The 17,837-nt window shown below is 41.9% G+C and overlaps 2 protein-coding genes and 1 long non-coding RNA gene across 6 annotated transcripts in view; 2 read left to right on the top strand and 1 right to left on the bottom strand.

The window, feature by feature from the left end:
* Positions 1-646: 646 nt before the first annotated feature.
* Positions 647-4,483, top strand: BHLHE22 (basic helix-loop-helix family member e22). The gene has a single exon (XM_086336814.1). The coding sequence runs from the start codon at positions 1,684-1,686 to the stop codon at positions 2,770-2,772; it is 1,089 nt and encodes a 362-aa protein (XP_086192940.1). The 5' UTR covers positions 647-1,683; the 3' UTR covers positions 2,773-4,483.
* Positions 4,484-5,658: 1,175 nt separating this feature from the next.
* On the top strand, positions 5,659-15,772 carry LOC147359438 (uncharacterized). Its single transcript, XR_015140814.1, has 3 exons — positions 5,659-6,233; positions 6,787-6,926; positions 7,010-15,772. It is a non-coding gene; the product is annotated as an uncharacterized LOC147359438 (long non-coding RNA).
* Positions 12,087-17,837, bottom strand: part of CYP7B1 (cytochrome P450 family 7 subfamily B member 1) — a 174,304-nt gene continuing 168,553 nt past the window's right edge. For all 4 annotated transcript variants that reach the window (XM_086336812.1, XM_086336813.1, XM_086336809.1 and 1 more), the window contains one exon: positions 12,087-17,680. In XM_086336812.1, coding sequence (XP_086192938.1) covers positions 17,393-17,680 — 288 coding nt within the window. In that variant the 3' untranslated portion in view covers positions 12,087-17,392. The remainder of the gene's footprint in view (positions 17,681-17,837) is intronic.

The raw sequence follows: 17,837 nt of genomic DNA, 5'->3' as shown, positions 1-17,837 counted from the left end.
GAGAAACCAAAAATTTCATAGGCTTCAGTAATTCTGCCACATAAGGAAGACTTATTGGAGATGTTGGGAAATATTGTTTTTACTTATGTTGTAAGGATGAAAACCAGCCGCTAAATACCATGTGCGCCCGGACACGGAACCCAGAGTCCCATTTCTCATCAGGGGAGCAGCACTTGTTTCCACATTTCGGCTTCCTCTCTCTCCAAGAACAATCGAGGCAGACCCAGTTGTCCCTGAATGGCTTCCTAGCCTTGGAGGCGACGTTTCCGGGTAAATAAATATGCACTGATGCCCCACTTAGTGTGTGAGAGGGGTTGACTCCCGTTGAAGTTGACTATTCTGAAGCCACTGGATTTTAATCTGGAGGGAAGTTTGAGCAATCAGTTTCTTTCTGGTTAGGAAATCGTGGGCTTCATCATCACCATCACTGTAGCCGTGGTTTGGAGGCGGCTGCGAAAGTAACCCCCTCCACCACCACCTTTACAAAAAGTCTAATGGGCTGCACTCCCCCCGCCCCCCACGCCCGATCGGGGTAGGAAATGGGCAGGGAGCATAGTGGAGGGGGCGGAATAAGGCGGTGTGTTGAGAGGGGCGGGGGGGGGGGGGTGGAGGGAGCGATTGCTTTGCTCTTTTACTAGCTAAGAATCTTGGGTGAATTTAGGGCAAGCCAGCGGAGACACCATCTCCCCCCCCCCTAAAGTCCCATATCCAAATCCAGATCAGAGCCATCCTATGAACAGGAGTGGAGTATCAGTCTCCCCCGGAAGGGTCATGTAGCAATGAGACAGCAGTGGCGAGAGAAGGGCGGGGAGGGGGGGAACGGGGTGCGGGGGGCGTCTGCTTTCCCCCGGACTCCCAGGCTTCGCCGCCGATCTACAATTTGCTGAAGGAGCAAAGAACATCGTCGACTCTAAGTAGGGCTTTTAGTGTGCTCATTGATGAGTGAAAGTCGCCACACATGTCAAGCTAAAGGCAGTTGTTGGGTTACTAACAGGACCCAGCGCCTTGCAAACATATGCGCTAAGCTGTGTATACAGATGGCAGGCAGAATAATGGAGCAGGCGCCTTTTATAAAGCTCTAGCTGCTGCCTGTCTTCAGACCTGGGAAATGAAACTATTCAGACTCGCGGCCAGATAGCGCCTGCGATTGTTTGTTACCGTTTTAATCCTATTAATTAAAACGTTAACCTGATTGGGTAGAAAGCGCTGTCCCAACAGGCGACTCTTCTTCATAATAACCTACTCAGAGATAATGATGTAAAAGACTCCCCCGTCTGTGGCGGCGGCTGGTTGATGGGTCCGGAAATCTCTTGAAGGTGAATCCAAGCAAGATAAACGGTGCGGAGAGGAGGCGCGGGGCTGGGCTCAGAGCGGCGGCGGCGGCGGCGGCGGCGGCGGCGGCAGCTCCACACCCTGCGCGCCCACCCTCCCACCATGCGGGGCCGCGGCCCATGGTGAGCCCCAGCAGCCAGCACCATCGGCTGGAGACGAAGAAGAAGAAGAAGAGGAGGCGGCGAGCGCGGGGGAAGGCGAAAAAGAAAAAGAAGGGGAGAGGGCTGCCAGCAGCGCCGGGACCGACGCGCGCACCAGCCCCGGAGCCCGGCTCGGGCGCGTCTGCGGCGCCGCCCGACTCCCGAGCCCAGGAGGCGGCGGCGGGCCCGGGCTGCTCGCCGGGGCCGGACCATGGAGCGCGGGCTGCACCTCGGCGCGGCCGCCGCGGGCGAAGACGACCTCTACCTGCACAAGAGCCTGAGCGCCTCCGCCGCCAAGCGCCTGGAGGCGGCTTTCCGCTCCACGCCCCCGGGCATGGACCTGTCCCTGGCACCGCCGCCCCGGGAGCGCCCGGCGTCCTCCTCGTCGTCGCCCCTCGGCTGCTTCGAGCCGGCTGACCCCGAGGGGGCAGGGCTGCTGCTGCCACCGCCCGGGGGAGGCGGCGGCGCGGGAGGCGGCGGCGGCGGCGGGGTGGGCGTCCCTGGGCTGCTCGTGGGCTCCGCCGGCGTTGGGGGCGACCCCAGCCTGAGCAGCCTGCCGGCCGGGGCGGCCCTGTGCCTCAAGTACGGCGAGAGCGCCGGCCGTGGCTCAGTGGCCGAGAGCAGCGGCGGCGAGCAGAGCCCCGACGACGACAGCGACGGCCGTTGCGAGCTGGTGCTGCGGCCCGGAGGCACCGACCCGCGGGCCTCCCCGGGCGCGGGAGGCGGCGGCACCAAGGCGGCCGAGGGCTGCTCCAACGCCCTCCTCCACAGCGGCGGCGGCGCCCCCCCGGGGGCCCCGAGCAGCGGCGGCGGCGGGGGTAGCGGCGGCGGCGGCGGCGGGGGTAGCGGCGGCAGCAAGAAATCCAAAGAGCAGAAGGCGCTTCGGCTCAACATCAACGCCCGCGAGCGCCGGCGGATGCACGACCTGAACGACGCGCTGGACGAGCTGCGCGCGGTGATCCCCTACGCGCACAGCCCCTCGGTGCGGAAGCTCTCCAAGATCGCCACGCTGCTGCTCGCCAAGAACTACATCCTCATGCAGGCGCAGGCCCTGGAGGAGATGCGGCGCCTCGTCGCCTACCTCAACCAGGGCCAGGCCATCTCCGCCGCCTCCCTGCCCAGCTCCGCGGCGGCGGCGGCCGCGGCCGCTGCCCTGCACCCGGCGCTTGGCGCCTACGAGCAGGCGGCCGGATACCCGTTCAGCGCCGGGCTGCCCCCGGCCGCCTCCTGCCCGGAGAAGTGCGCCCTGTTCAATAGCGTCTCCTCCAGCCTCTGCAAACAGTGCACGGAGAAGCCTTAAACATCCCCTCCACCTATCCACCACCACCCCGCCCCGAAAAACACCAGACCGACCCCAAAGCTAGAGGACAGTGCACAGCTGCTCACCACCCCTTTTATTTGGTCCTCTCGTAGTTGTGAAACACTTGCAGAACAGACAAAGCGGAGGCGAGAACTGAGAAGTATCAGAGACACTCGGGACTTCTAGCCTCGACAACCCCAGAATCTTGGTGTTTGGGGTGGGGAGTGAGGTGGAGTTGGTATGGAGGATAGATGTCTTTATTTTTTCCTCGGAAAAGTGGCAACTTTGGTGGCAGCCTAGACCGCGAGGAAGCAGTTTGCCTTTAAGGTTAAAAAACAAGTTGAGAAGTAGTCGTTATTAAGCGTGGAGGGTATTCCAGGGCAAAATAGTAATCCTACTGATAATTGTGAATTTGGCTAGTGCTGAGGGGGGAAGGAGGAGTCCGGGGTTGGGTGGCTTGTGGGACGGAATATTCATTCAGACAAATCAGAAAGGGCACTTGAAAATAAATTTTGATTCTGAGCCAGGAGAAAAACTTGAAATGTAGATTTATTTAAGTGAAAAAACAAAACAAAACAACAGAAAGAGACACGTTGCTATGAAAGACTTGTATTTTTTATTGTCTCTGAACTTTAATCCTGTGAAAATGCTCAAAAGTTTTGGCAAGAGTGATATAAAAAAAACTGACTGTGGCTGAAAGAAATTGCATTTAAAACTATTTATGTGCACCTTGTTACTTTCCGCTCTGCAATGATGTATTAACGATTCATGGTATTTATTTGTTATTCATCAATGACCCTTCCACATCAACAGTATTTATCATGTGTTAAGGTCATGGGGTCTTATGTGCAGATTTTTTTAATGCCTCTAAAATTGTTTTATAGATTAACTTATATTGTGTGCCAAGTGTTTAAAAGGGTTTATTTGCCAACAAGTATGAAGAGACATATTGATGTATCTGAGCTGCTTAGGTTTATCAAAGGTCACCTGGATATCTTCAGTTGCATCATCCCTGTATTTAAATTGAGCTTTAATAAATTGCTTCAGTCCAAAAATTACAGGAAAGGTGTATTCTTAATTGATGAATGAATTGATCTCTCTCTCTCTTTTTTTTTTTCCAAAAGGGGACTCTTTTGCATTCTAAAAAGGAAAGACATCACAGCAATAGATCCTATAAGTAAGAACATGCTATACAAATACTTTTTCCAGGCTGTGCTGTGCATTTTTAAAAGGTCTAATTTAATTGCTTTTAATATATGTATACATATATAAGTTATTTTAACTGTGGAGAATTATTTAAGTTGAAAGACTTGTTTGATTTGCCTATGGTGTGAAATTCTTTGTTATTTTTCTAAAAAACAATTAAAAAGAAATAAAATAAAACTAAGGAAGAGCAAGAAGCTATTTACCCAAAGCGAGCTTTCAGTTTTAGTTTGCATGGCTGTTTGCCTGCTTTTCTAGCCTATGAAAATCCAGAAAACCTTTTTTAAAAAATGGAGTCCTGCTATTTTCCACTCCTTGCAGATAATACAAATTCAGTTTGTCAGGTTGGATGGTGAGTGGGGAGTTGTGATGGATCTCTTGGCGGGTTTTGGATGTGTAAAGAATGATATATATATTAAATAGGTCAATCAGACTATGACAGCTATGTACGACCATTTGTATGTGTATCTATGTCAGAAAGAATCTTTATTAAAATATTTTGATCAAACATCTTATTATGCTGTGCTTTGTGGAAGGAGCCATCACCTCTTTTCTGTGTAACTCTTTGCTTGAAAGGTAAAAAAGAAAGGAGTTTTAGAGAAGGTGAAACTAAAGTTCTGTCAGGGATACGCAATTAGGAGCAGCCCTAGTTCACGTGTTTACTTGTTAAAAGAGGATGGCTGGGCCTGGTCATTGGAGGAGAGAGAAATGGGGTCAGCGGTGAGACGCAGAGGAGGTCTAGAGCTCCTGTCTGCTGGCATGAACTTTGAAGGCCCTTCTCTCCCTGGAAATCTTTTCCCACTTTGTATGGCATTGTTAACTAGCAGTGCCAAGGCCCATCAGAAAGAGTAAAGTTTCTTAAAGAGTTTTTATTTCAAAAATTTCTATCTCCAACTTCCAGAAAGCCAAGGAAAACATGAATTTGGATTCTGTGAGGATGAATTCTATTGTGGCTTTCCCCTTTTTTGTGTGATCGAAGAGTCAACCAGGTTGAATGATATGTGTAAACAATGTCCATAGAGATTTTTACAATGTACTAGTGTTGCCTGTTAATAAGATTTGTAGGGGCTATGTTTGGATTGGGTTGGGTGTTGATTCTATTAAAGAATGGCTATATAGGCTTGTATTTAGACTTTCCTAATGCCCTCACATTTAGAAGGTTTTATTTTTATTGTGGTGAAAGTTATAGAGATGGTGGTCATGAAGTTAGAGTGTTTCCTCTATAGGCAGTTTGCTGATTGCGTTTTTGGTCTGTATAGTCTCAGCTCATAATGATATCCCTAAATGCCATCAAACTTAGTAGGGGGTGAGGGAGGATATTTTCTGCTCCACTTGCCATCAAAAAAGATTAATCAGAACCTGTAACTTTTCAGAAAACATCACAGCAAAGGGCCTTGAAGCTGAAGCCCTCCCAGTCTGGGAGTGGGGGTTGAGGGAGGGAAGAGACCAGGGCAGCCCCCAGGCAGGAGAAGACCCGTCTCTCAGCATTTACCAGACAAAGCCTGGGTGCGTCTAATTATGATTATTAAAACAATTTCCATGACGATGTCTAATATTATGTTAATTTGAAAACAACTGTGTATGAAAACTGTCGACTATAATACCTAAATTCATTTAATGAAACACATCGTTAAGGCAATTAAACCTCCTGGATGTGATTAAGAAACATAATTACGACACTGTTCTGCGCCATAATTGGGTGTCTTTAATCAAGGGGTAAAGTGCTCAGCAACACAGCCATTAGTTTGTATTGTTCTGGCCTGGCTGTCCATCATTCTGATTAGGAATTAACCGGAGCCACCATCAGTCGAATTTTTTTTTTTTTCCTATTTTGCGTGTTAACATTGTAGAGGACATATTTGTTGCAGGATTTTACTGCTTAATATTTCTCATTATTAAGAGGACCTCCTTAATATACTCTCTCTGTAACCTCTGTGATGTTCAACTCTGATTAGAAATAGTACAAATAAGAGATCTTGAACTTCAGGGGAAAAAGAAATACCCTCCTCTTACTCCTTTAATAACTCAATCTCCACACTTTGTCCTGAAAAAACTGGAAATGGATGGGGGTGGGGGAAAGGAGAGGATAAATGTCAGACAAATATGAGCAGTTATGCAAAGTAACAGGGTTAATAATATTTAGTTTCATTTTGATAATTTCAGACACATAAATTCTCTTTCCAAATACAGGAGTTGACCAGTGCTGAGTTCTAGGAATAAATGGGGGACATCTGAAAGGAACAAGAGAGGACTTTTCGGTAATTTACTAGGTGGAATTCCCTGCCCTCAGCCAACCTTTGTAAAGTTTCTCCAGCAGCAGTTTTTAGGGAGGGAAAACCACTGATTGAAGAGACAATTCTTCCCCCACCTGGCAAAGCCCTGGGCCGCTTTCCGAGGCCCGCTGGACTCCTGTATTTTCAGCCCAGGGTGGAAAGTTGGTGCACACACTTCTGGCCCTAGATGTCTTCCCACTGCGCAGCATCCACTTCAGGATTGGATGACTGAGCACCAAGGGGTCAGGGTGATCTTGCTGAAGTGCCCTTGGGCCAGAACAGAGACCCTGGCCCCTAAAACGGCGGCGTCTGTCAGAGTAGTTCGGTCAGCTTCAGAGGCTGCATCCACTGCGCCTTGGGTGCTTCTGAGGGGAGTGCACCGCCCGAAGGATCCCGGCTGCTTGAGTTTCTCAGGGAACTGACTGTAGGCCGAGGCAGTGAGCGAGGAACCAGAATCTCACTTGGCCTTTTATTCCACCGGTTTCCTTCTCTAGTTTCTAACTTCAATATCTTTCTCTAATTTCGAGTTCCTATTTAGATCCCATCTCCAACTTGACTTTGGGCACCTACAAGAATGAAGCGCTCTGGGGCTCTTCGTGGACTCCTTCCTATAGAACCCGCAAATGATCATCTTCGGAGAGCTCACTAGTTACACCCTCCTCCCTCTCCGTGGTGCCTGTAAGTGTGTGTGTGCGCGCATGAGTGTGTGCGCGCTCGCTTGTGTGAGCGCGCGCGCAACGATGCGCTCTCATTCTCTGCAGCTGGGCATACCTTCCAAGACCCCGTGCTGCGCTTAAATTTTTGCACCCTCCTGTCGCACCCAGCACCATCCTTCCTGCCAACAGCTCATTGGGGAGGGCTAAGGCTCACCGGTTCCCGTCTCCACGCGCTCTTGGCCCTGACGCCGGAACCGAATCTTTCTCCGCGCCCGGGACCCTGAGATTGTTCCAGCCTGAGTGGCATTGACTTTTCCAATGTAATGACTTATGAAAGATATAATCATGTGTTAAATTGAATCCTCCGTTTAACTGTTAATGGTGTGCTCTGGGCACATTTACGTATTAGATGCTATGGTAACTAATTACCACTAGGAAAAAGGATAATACACTTCCCAGACTTTGAAAAATAATGATGAGAGATCACTTCCCAGTTCGCAACACACAGTGGCGGCTCTGCCGGGCGGAGACGCACTGAGCGGAGACCCCAGCGTGTTCTGGTGACAGGCGGGAAGGTAATGAATCCTGCCCAGAAGAGGCTCCTTAGTAAAAACCTTTGATGAAAATCTAATGCAGTGGGGAAGTAGGGGGATGGGCTGGGACAACCAGACAACGTTGCCTCTAAACAGAATTAAATTGCAAAACAAACCTCAGAAACAAAAGTATTCTTTTAATTACAACGCAGGTCAGCCTAAATCACCTGCCAAGCAACTTTACATGAATGAACATTTTTTGTTGTGTGGGCACCATAAATGAGTCCCGCTTCTTCGTGCTCTGCCTTGGCGCTTACAAAGTTGGATGCCCCTGGATTTGCCAAGCCAATGAGCTCCGGGTTAAAGTTGGCCTTTTAAGTCAGACATTGGGCACAAGAGAAGGAAACAGGAGGGAAAACCAGGAAAAGGTAACTTAAGAGAAAAAAAAAAAAAAACCAGTTCTCATTACAGGAGTTTTCTTCTCTCCCTGCCAGATCTCTGGCTTTTCTGATCAGTTGATCTGTGTTTACCAGAACCAGGGTTCTGTAGACGGTGTCTGTTTCGCCCCAGAGCCAGGGTCAGTGTTTGTGCTGGGGACCCTGAAGGGCAGGAGGAAGGAGGGAGCGGCTTCCCCGAAGGCCAGCCCAGTGTTGCAGACCAAATGATGTCCACAACATGTGCCACTGCGCTGCGCTGCTCCGGCTGCGCCCAGGGAGGGATTTGGGCTCCACAGCAGCAGAGCATCCCTGGACTGGCTGTCGTTCTGGGCCCCTCCTGTGGGGCTCGAGGCCATTCGGCCCCCAAATTCCTAGGGACAGAAAGGGAACTTTGGGGGCTCTGCCTCAACTCTTTCGAGGGAAGGCATTTGGATCGGGGTGTCCCTTGCACCTGCCATGGCCTGGTGAGTTCACCGGAAGATTCCCGGTTTATAAGAAGCGCCTGCAGCCCAGCCAAACCCCGGAATTGTGCAAAAAAGCACCTCAGTTTTAAACCCCAAAGAACCTCATCTCTTCCCAGCCAGGCAAAGAAAATTAGCTCGCTTTCCCTGAAGCCCTTCCTAAATGGCTTGTCTTAACATAATCCAGGAGACTTCTGGACTATTACAAAACTATCCACCCCCTAAGTGCTTGTGAGTGTGCAAGTAGGACTTTCCTATCCTTTACTTTATGTCCCCTCCTTCTGACAGTACAGAAACAGAGATTAGGGAGCTTTGGAAGAGAAATGACTGGGCTGGGAAGGCTAGACTGCAAACGGAAAAGGGATTTTGCAGTTACCACCCACCCCCAGACCTAGCTTTCAATATGTGATGGACAAGCCTATTTTAGAAGTCACCAGGACTTCTGATGGGGAGTTGGCTTTAATTATGCACAATGTGATATCATTTTCCTTCCCAGATTGGGAAAGAGTTAATTCTTTCCCAAAGACCATAGTTGCCCTTGTCTTTTCAACCTGATTCAGAGATGTAATAAAATATGAAGCAAATTTATGATCTGTTTCAAGCATTTTATTGCTGTATTTTTAAATTCATATATGCACATATAAGAACTATGATCTGTGAATAATTTGAAATGCTACACTAGAATGATACATTTTAGATAAAACATAACCATATCTTTATATAATTGTCTCAGATTAAAATAAAAAAGAAAAATAGATTTCTAATGTGGACCAAACTGAAAAACTAATGACAGCCATAAACTGCTAACCAACCATAAATTAACATCTTCATCAAATGCTAAAATGATATCAGTGGTTATATAAAGCAATTATTATTTCTCTTTATAAGTTTCAGAATAAAGTTCAGGGATATTTAAAGGACCCATTATTTACAAATGCTTCCCAATTCTAAAGATTTCATAATTTTATTAGGAGGATGGTTGCAACTCAAATCTGCTATGTTAATAGGGATGTTTAGAGATGAGAATTTAGTTTTAGACATAAAAATGCTTCATGGCCTAACCTCATTCTACGCATTTACTCTGCTCTGGCAATTATTGAAGAACTTGGTGTAAGGATTTCTTTGTTAATATCCTTATATCCACTTAGAAAATGGAAGACAAATAATTTCTTCTTGTGAGTGAGACTGAGATTATGTACCCAAGTGGTTAAAACATTAAAATATGCACTGTCTATTCAAGCAAGTGCAGCTGCATTTGCCACGTATAGTTTCTTTCTGAAGAGCTATGGTCAAAATTCAAGTGCAAAGTGCAGCTTGTCCCCTCCATCTAAGACTTCCATAAAAAAAAAAAAAAAAAAAAAAGATTTTCCTAACCAGGCCTCCACAGAAACATGAATAGCCATGAAGGAGGAAAGGAAATCTATCTATTAAATCTATAAATGTATCAGAAAGCAGGAGCAGTAAATAACTTACATTTTCTACTGCAGAAGCATCAAGCAAATACATTCTTTAAAGTGTAGATTTCTCAAGAAAGTGAAATTAAGAAAAATCTGGAATTATTCAACAAAGTAAGCTCTTTTTAACAACTTAGAAAAATTTTTTTTTTTATGAAAACAAAACACTGATTTGAATTATGGAGGATCTGGGTGGAACACATACATACTCAAATTACTTCTGCCACTCTGGTGTTACTTCTGTGTGTTGCCCTTCTGTGGATAAACATCTCCAAAGGTCAGGGATTAACTAAGATCTTCAGTTGGCTGAGTCCTGCATTGTTTAGTCTGAGGACTTTGTTTTTAAAAAATGAATACTATTTTTATAGCTTTCCTTGTAAGTCTAAAATTAGTTAAAAATAAAGTTAAAAAAATACCAAATTTTAAAATATATGGAGAAATTACTACTTTCTGTATGCTTTTAGATTTAAAAATTCAAAAGTGATTTCAAATACTTCAAAAATATTCCATCTAAAGTATAAAACAAAGGCATTTATAAAATTTTAAATATATTGGCCAGTTCTTAGAAGTTATGGAATGAAAGTCTATTTCATTTCAACAGTAATTTGAATCTCAAAGACAAAATCATTTACTTAAAAATGTGGGTTGTCATGTAATGATGACATACATTTCATGTGAACTATAATGGTTAGTTTTTAGAAATAAAAGTTATATGGAGTGAACATTCTCTTGCAAACAAGAATCACCAGCTAATATGTGCTTTATAAGTGTTTAAATTTGACCCAATGACAAACCATCAGGTACTAGTACCTTTACCTGTTACTTCCATCACCCTAGCTTCTTCCATGAGCAAAGAACATAAATTGTAAGGGAAATAAAATACCTTATGAGTTTATCTCTAAATATTTACTTTATAGGTAGTCTGCAGTATATCATGTCTGCTAAGTCACTTCAGTCGTGTCCGACTCTGTGCGACCCCATAGACGGCAGCCCACCAGGCTCCCCCATCCCTGGGATTCTCCAGGCAAGAACACTGGAGTGGGTTGCCATTTCCTTCTCCAATATCATGTCTATCCTTATAAAAATGAATACAGTTAGGAATTAAGAACATAAGCTATACCTCAAAAAAATTAACAAAAAACTGTATCACATTTAAAATTATCCAGCATAGCCATTGAGTATATTTTTTTCCTATTCAACTATATTCTGAGTAGAAAATGCACAGTATTACCCACATGACCATGGATAATGCCAGACAGTTCTGCAAAATTATTGTTTATTTAGTGTGTTTTAGAGTAAAACTGAAACCCAAGATGATTATTTCATAGATTGTCCATTTAACGACATAATTGACCCTAAATGTTCAACCATACTGAACTGCCTAGTTCCAACGAACAGAAACACCCTCAGAGTCCAAGGCAGTCCTTTAAAACATGGATGAATTCTTTCTTAGGAAAGCTAAGAGTCCCAGTGAAACACTGTATGTATGGTGACTGAAGGAGCCACATTTCATCAACACTCTTCTGTGTTCTGTGTTTTATTTACAGCTAGCATTTCAGCTCGTGAATACACAGAATACTGTCCAAATATTACTCAGCTTCATTCACTATCTGTGGTAAAGTTATCTACAGAAAACAAAGACCATGTCTCTTTTCTGTAGAGAGAAACAGAATCTCTCTCCCATTCTTGTTTTCTTATACATCGCTCCACAGAATCATAGTCTATAATCATAATCTATTATTAAGAACAGCAGCCTAGCAAGGTCAACCTTGTTAAAATAAAGTTTAAAAACTTATTAGTCACTGATACTCTTGTTATGTTTTTATTTCCCACATAAATACGTGAAACTATACTGAAAAATGGGCTTCCCCGGTAGCTCAGCAGTAAAGAATCCACCTGCAATGCAGGAGACACAGAGTCATGGGTTCTATATCTGGGTTGGGAAGATCCCCTGAAGAAGCAAATGAATGGCAACCCACTCCAGTATTCTTGCTGGGAAACTCCATGGACAGAGGAGCCTGGCAGGCTACAGTCTATAGGGTCGCAAAGAGTTGGACACAACTGAAGTGACTGAGTATACATGCATGAATACTGAAAAATGTTCTGAATGTAACAATTAATGTTCTTTTACTGAAAATATGAGAAAATAAGAATACATATGTATATGGTGGGAAAGATGAGGGTCTGAGGATCTCCAGACAGCAAAATTATTTCCCAAATCATTTACTAACTGTAATAAAATCTTCTGTCACCCAACATGCTCCTAGTAGGAAAATAAGGAGACAATCATTCACCTGTGCTTTAAAAGTTAATTTATTGGCTCATTGCATATTAAAAAAAAACACACACACATTAAATTGACTTACAAAGCATTTGCATTTCTTACCTAAAATCTTTTCAAGATAATTTGCTTCCTCATAAATCCACCTATATACCATTTTAAAATTAAGAGTATTAAATATTTAAGATTTCTTTTTACAATATAGAGACTCTCCTGCTTAAAAAATACTTGAAAATGTTAAGTGTTGTCAATTACTCCTTTTAAAAATTGTTCAGTAGAGATTTTCACAAATTAAATTCATCTTACTCAAGAAAATATTATAAACAAAGTAAACATTTAAGCCAAATATTTCCAACACCAATGATCACTGACTCAGATTAACACTCTGAAATAGAGTAAGTAATAGAAACATTAGAGAGTTTTATGTGATCACCTACTGTAATTTAAAATAATGCTACAGGGAACTTAATCTTGGCTTGCTAACTTTTTCCTAATTGAGCATGTGAATATGAATACCTAATAATGCAATTCGGTAAATAATGGCTTGCAATACTGGCAAATTTAATAGGTTAAATCAGTGTACATTCTCAGGGCGTATAATTCTTGTTTTAAAATTATTGATGTTATTTTATACTAAGATCAAAACCTAGATAATTTTTGTGCTTTGACCTTTGAAATTGTTTTAAGATTTCATGGCTCAATTAGAAGGGTTAGTTTATAGAAAGGGTACTCAAATTATTTTTCATAAGAAAATAAACGGAAGCAATCATGCAAATTTTGAGCATAGAAGCTCCTTTGCCTTAGACTTGTGACCCAAACTTAATGATAAGATCGACAAAATATAATGAAGTGTGTCAGGAAGGCCAAACAAGGCAGATAAAAGTTTCCAAATAGGTTGCTTACCAACATTCTTTATTTAGTGACAAATAGCTTTTTCCTGAATATCTTCAGAGCATTTAGTTTTTGCTAAATGATGCCTCAGTTGGTCACTGATATAAAATAATACTGCTAGTCATTCATTTTCTTCAATTTGACATTTAGAAGGGGGGCTGTAAAAATGAAAAGGGTGGGTTTTTACTATATGTAAAATACAGTTTTTAAAAAATTCTGATGCCTCAGTGACTGTATTTTGTTTTGGACATCTTTAAACATATAATCACAATACTGGATGTATATGTTTTGTTGTATCTAATTAGGCACATAGTAATTTCTCACTGCAGAACACATATTTGGAATGAGTGATGGAAGGTCAGTTAGAATGAGTGTTGAATCAGAATTTTAAAACAGTTTTAGGAAGATGAATTTATTACAACTACATTTATAATAAATTAGTTGGGTATATACTGCTTTCTCTAATAAACTGTGTGTTCTTAAAGAGGGTAATCCAGTGCATAGTATCAGTCTAAGAGGAAATGCTCAATAAATGTTTGACTGAATAAATGACTAATCCTTTAACCAATAACAAAAAATGCTTCCCTTTAACAAATATATACAAACAGTTTTTAATTTAAAAGGCACAGCATTGTCCAAGTATCTTCTTACAACTTTACATTTGGATATTGCATTACACTTTTCAAAATAAGTTCACACATCTTACTGTGTTCAATCCTCATAATGAACCCTGGCATTCAAAAGCCATATTATTTTTATTTTGCAAATATGGAAACACTGAGAGGCAAAGTGACTTGTTGATAATAGTAAATCAATTGTGTCATAGCTAAATTTCATGTCTTTTAACTTATTTCTCTATGACATTTATTCTATTCATAGACAATCTTTAATGACCAGGTTTAAGCCTGTCACAAGACTCCATCCATTGCTTTTATATAATATTTCCACCCTTAATTCCTTTCACTATAAATTAAGCAGAAATTAGAATGGAATGCTTTTCTGTGCTCTCTCTGCTATAGCAACACAGAAGTGTGCTACTAAGATGAATTTAATAATCTGGAGGTTTCCACATCAGGCAATATGGTGGAATAGAGGTCCTAGTACAAAACGAATGGGCTCTACTTTGTGGCAGGACGGGATAAAGGTTGCAGCCCAAGAGGGGTAGGACATGTGTGCATGCACGTGTGTGTGGGTTTAATCCAAGACCTGTGCACAAAGGCAAGAACTTGCAGAGGCAACATCTTCAGTAAGTGACTAGAAAGAAACCTCACTCCACAGAGGACTGGGTATTCTTGCTTATCCCTACTCACAGGTTGCAATCTGGCTGACTTAGGGCCAGAACCCACCCTATCTATGCAGTTTCCCATGTGTGTGTGCTCAGTCGCTTCAGTCACATCCGACTGTTTGCGACCAGATGGACCGTAGCCTGCTAGTCTCCTCTGTCCATGGGATTCTGCAGGCAAGAATACTGGAGTGGGTTGCCCTTTCCTTCTCCACCCAGGGATTGAACCCACATCTCCTGTATTGGAGGCGGATTTGTTACTACTGAGCCACTAGGGAAGCCCATGTAGTTTCCCGTCCCCTCTCATAATACTCAAGGTGAAATTTTAAATTGATCTGAATTTGATAGTAACAGCAGCCAGGTGAAAGCAAACACAAATTTTCTCTGGAGGTGTGAACTTTAAACTCGGGTCTTAAAAAAAAATTCCAGAGATAAAATTCCAAAGAACGAGTCCACTAAACAAGCAATTCCGAGGAAGAGTTAAAAGAAAAACAAAATACAGGATCAGACCCATAAAACACTGATGATGTGGAAATACCAGATATGAATATAAGTTTCTTAATATATTTTTAAAATGAAAGAAGATATTGAGTGTATGATGAAGGAACAAGATACTATCAAAAATGACCAGGCAGATAGAGAATTCTCAAATTGAAAATGTAACCACTAAATTTATCAGACTCAGGGGAATTGAAATCTGAAAGCTGACAAATTGACGGCTGGCACCCTGGCTCAGATCAGCTCTGGAGACCCCATAGAAGGCAGAGGGTAGTGAGGATCTGAGTGTGAAACACAAGAAGTCTAGAGCATCTCAGAGAATGAAGGCTGTCACAGACTGTTGTCTGTGTGTGTGGGTGTAGGGGGGTGGTGCTGATGACAGGGCTCGTGGCAGCCCAGGGCGGAGGAGGGGCATGCAGTAGTGAGAGGATGGGTGGGGGCAAGAGTTTTAGGTTCTGCTTTGGCCTTTCCCCCAGATTAACTGTCCCACCAACATAGTTTACATCACTGGGTGAATAGAGCACTGAAACATCATGGGTACACATTATGAGATACTACACAGTAGTTAGAAGTAATAGATCAAATACATATAAAGTAATACTTTTAAAGTATAGTGCTTAGTAAAAAATTAAGAAGAATATGATGTATAGAATAGACATTTATGAAAATTAAAAAACACATACACCCAAGATAATAACATATGTTTTATAAAAACACCTACAAATAAAAAGATACATACCAAACACAGAATATTTCCTGATGATGAGGAAGGGTATAATGGTAGGGCTTAGGGATAGAATAGAATGAGTAAATAAAGCCTTGTTTGGACCAATTATAATTGTGTACCGTGAACTAAGGGGTATAAGGCATGTGATCACTCAATCCTGTGAACCTGAGGTTAAAATAAAAAGACAGAAGAAACAAACCCAATGGATGAGTTAAAGAGTAGAATAAACTGAAAGCGATATAAAGATCCAAAGAAATGGCCTAGAATGTAAATTAGAGATAAAAAAAAAAATACAAGGGGAAAAGGTCAAACAACATGGACTGTAAACAAGATACAGAGCTGAAAGAGGAAATTTTCAAAGAGATAATCGTGAACATTCTACGCTTGATGAAAGGCACCATGGCATGCAAGCACAATAAACAGAAACTAAGAGCGTCAAAGACAAAGAGAGCACGTTAAAGCTGTCAGAGAAAAGAGGCAGACTACCTACTGAATAATTAAACCGAATGAAGGCTACGCTCTTAACAACATGAGATATCAAAACAGGAAAAAAGGCAAACTCAGGAATGAGGACAAAAGGAAAGCATCTTCAAATTGGCAAAAACAAAGTTTAGACTGACAGACCTTCACTAAGGAGCATTTAGTGCATGAACTTCAGGAAGGAGAAAAATAGATGCTAGAAAAGCTATTAGGCTACTAAATATGGTCAGTATTTTATAATGTTATTTTAAAGATAAATTTCCTTTTCAAAAATGAAAGCAAATTTCTGAAATACTAGAAGTTTCAATGAAATAACTAGAACTTATAACTAGAAGTTCCCATGAAATAACTGGGCTTATTTACCTGCTTTGCCTGTTTAAATATGGCATCAGCATTCAAGTTGAATGACAAACCATCATTTGGCAATCTGATATTAGCAATCTTTGAATCATCCAGCCGATGCTGCATTTTGGCATATGGAATTATACTGCATTACATAATGGTGTAATTCAAATACTACAAATCAAATCCCAGTCCAAGAGGTGAGGCATCAAGAACAAACACTGCTCTCTAGTTTCTCAGTTGATATAAATCGAAGCATTCAGGAACGTTAATTACAATACCGGCATAACCCTTACAGTTTACACTGGAGTCAAATGCTATAATCAATCCTGTAATGATCTCAACATTTACTCCTACAATAAACCTAATACTAATGTCTAGGGCAATTGCTGAATATATAATAGGTTTTGTGTGTTCTTATACTGATAAATCTTACCAGTATCTAACTTGAACATGAGTAGCCTTATATAACAAGAAATTTTGTTTTACTGAGCCACAGTATACAAAGTAATAAAGTACATTTATGGATGATTAAATATTGAAGTGAAGTTGAAGCATTTAATCTACTGCAAACCTCATTTAATGCAAACGTACCCCAGCAATATAGATATTATTGATATTATACTTGAAGGGAACATTTTCATCTAGTGTATCTCGTGGAAATTTAATTTCCTTCTTCTCTGAGAACTTGGAATTTGTTAGACTGTGTCCATTTACAGCATAAATTTCCATTAGTACATAAAGCGTATTTTTACATATTATAGAAGAATTTTTGACTTAACAAAATCCCACAGTGTCAGATCTATTACTGTGAAGGCACACATACAATGACATTTGCAAATCACAATATGTAGAAACTTAAAAAAAGCTACTTTAAATTTATCATTATGTTGATTTTGATGTCCATTTTCATGCTACCATCTTTTTTTTTTTTATGATGGGTTTTGTGATCAAGTATAGATGGGACTGATCTCAGATCAAATAGAAATTGGCATTTTTAAAACAAACAAAGCAATTACACTTGAAGAAATTAAAAACAAATAGATGAACTGAGGACATTTAGGTTAGTTTTCTAGATAGATTTCTCTCCTTTCCTTTTAGCTTAAGATTTTATTTTGTACCTAAATAAAACATCAGAGTCTGGGTAAGGAATACCAAACAAAAAGCGGCTATAGTTTAGTTCTAACGGCTTATTATCAATTATTTCTAAATCAAAGTAAGTTAAAAGCACAACCAACAATTGCTTTATTTCAACCATGGCCAAAAATCGGCCTGGACATTTGCTGACTCCCAATCCAAATGGCAAGTGGTAATACTTCAGCTTTTTCCCTCTTTTAAAAAAGGTGGTTTTCTTCTTACCATTTTCTGTAAAACGATCAAATCTAAACTCCTGTAAAGAAGAAAACAGCATGTTAAAACAAAAAAATTCCATGAAAAAGTTTGAGTTCAGTTCACAAGGATGCTAGCTCTCCTTGCCCATCTTAAAAGGTTTCTTTTAATGTAGCAAACGAAAGTTATGACCAACCTAGATAGCATATTCAAAAGCA

The sequence above is a fragment of the Bos grunniens genome, chromosome 14 (assembly GCF_055505025.1).
Source record: "Bos grunniens cultivar Pamir isolate PY7600 chromosome 14, Bosgru_T2T1.0, whole genome shotgun sequence".
Taxonomy (NCBI): Eukaryota; Metazoa; Chordata; class Mammalia; order Artiodactyla; family Bovidae; genus Bos; species Bos grunniens.
This window is presented reverse-complemented; position numbering and strand designations above follow the sequence as displayed.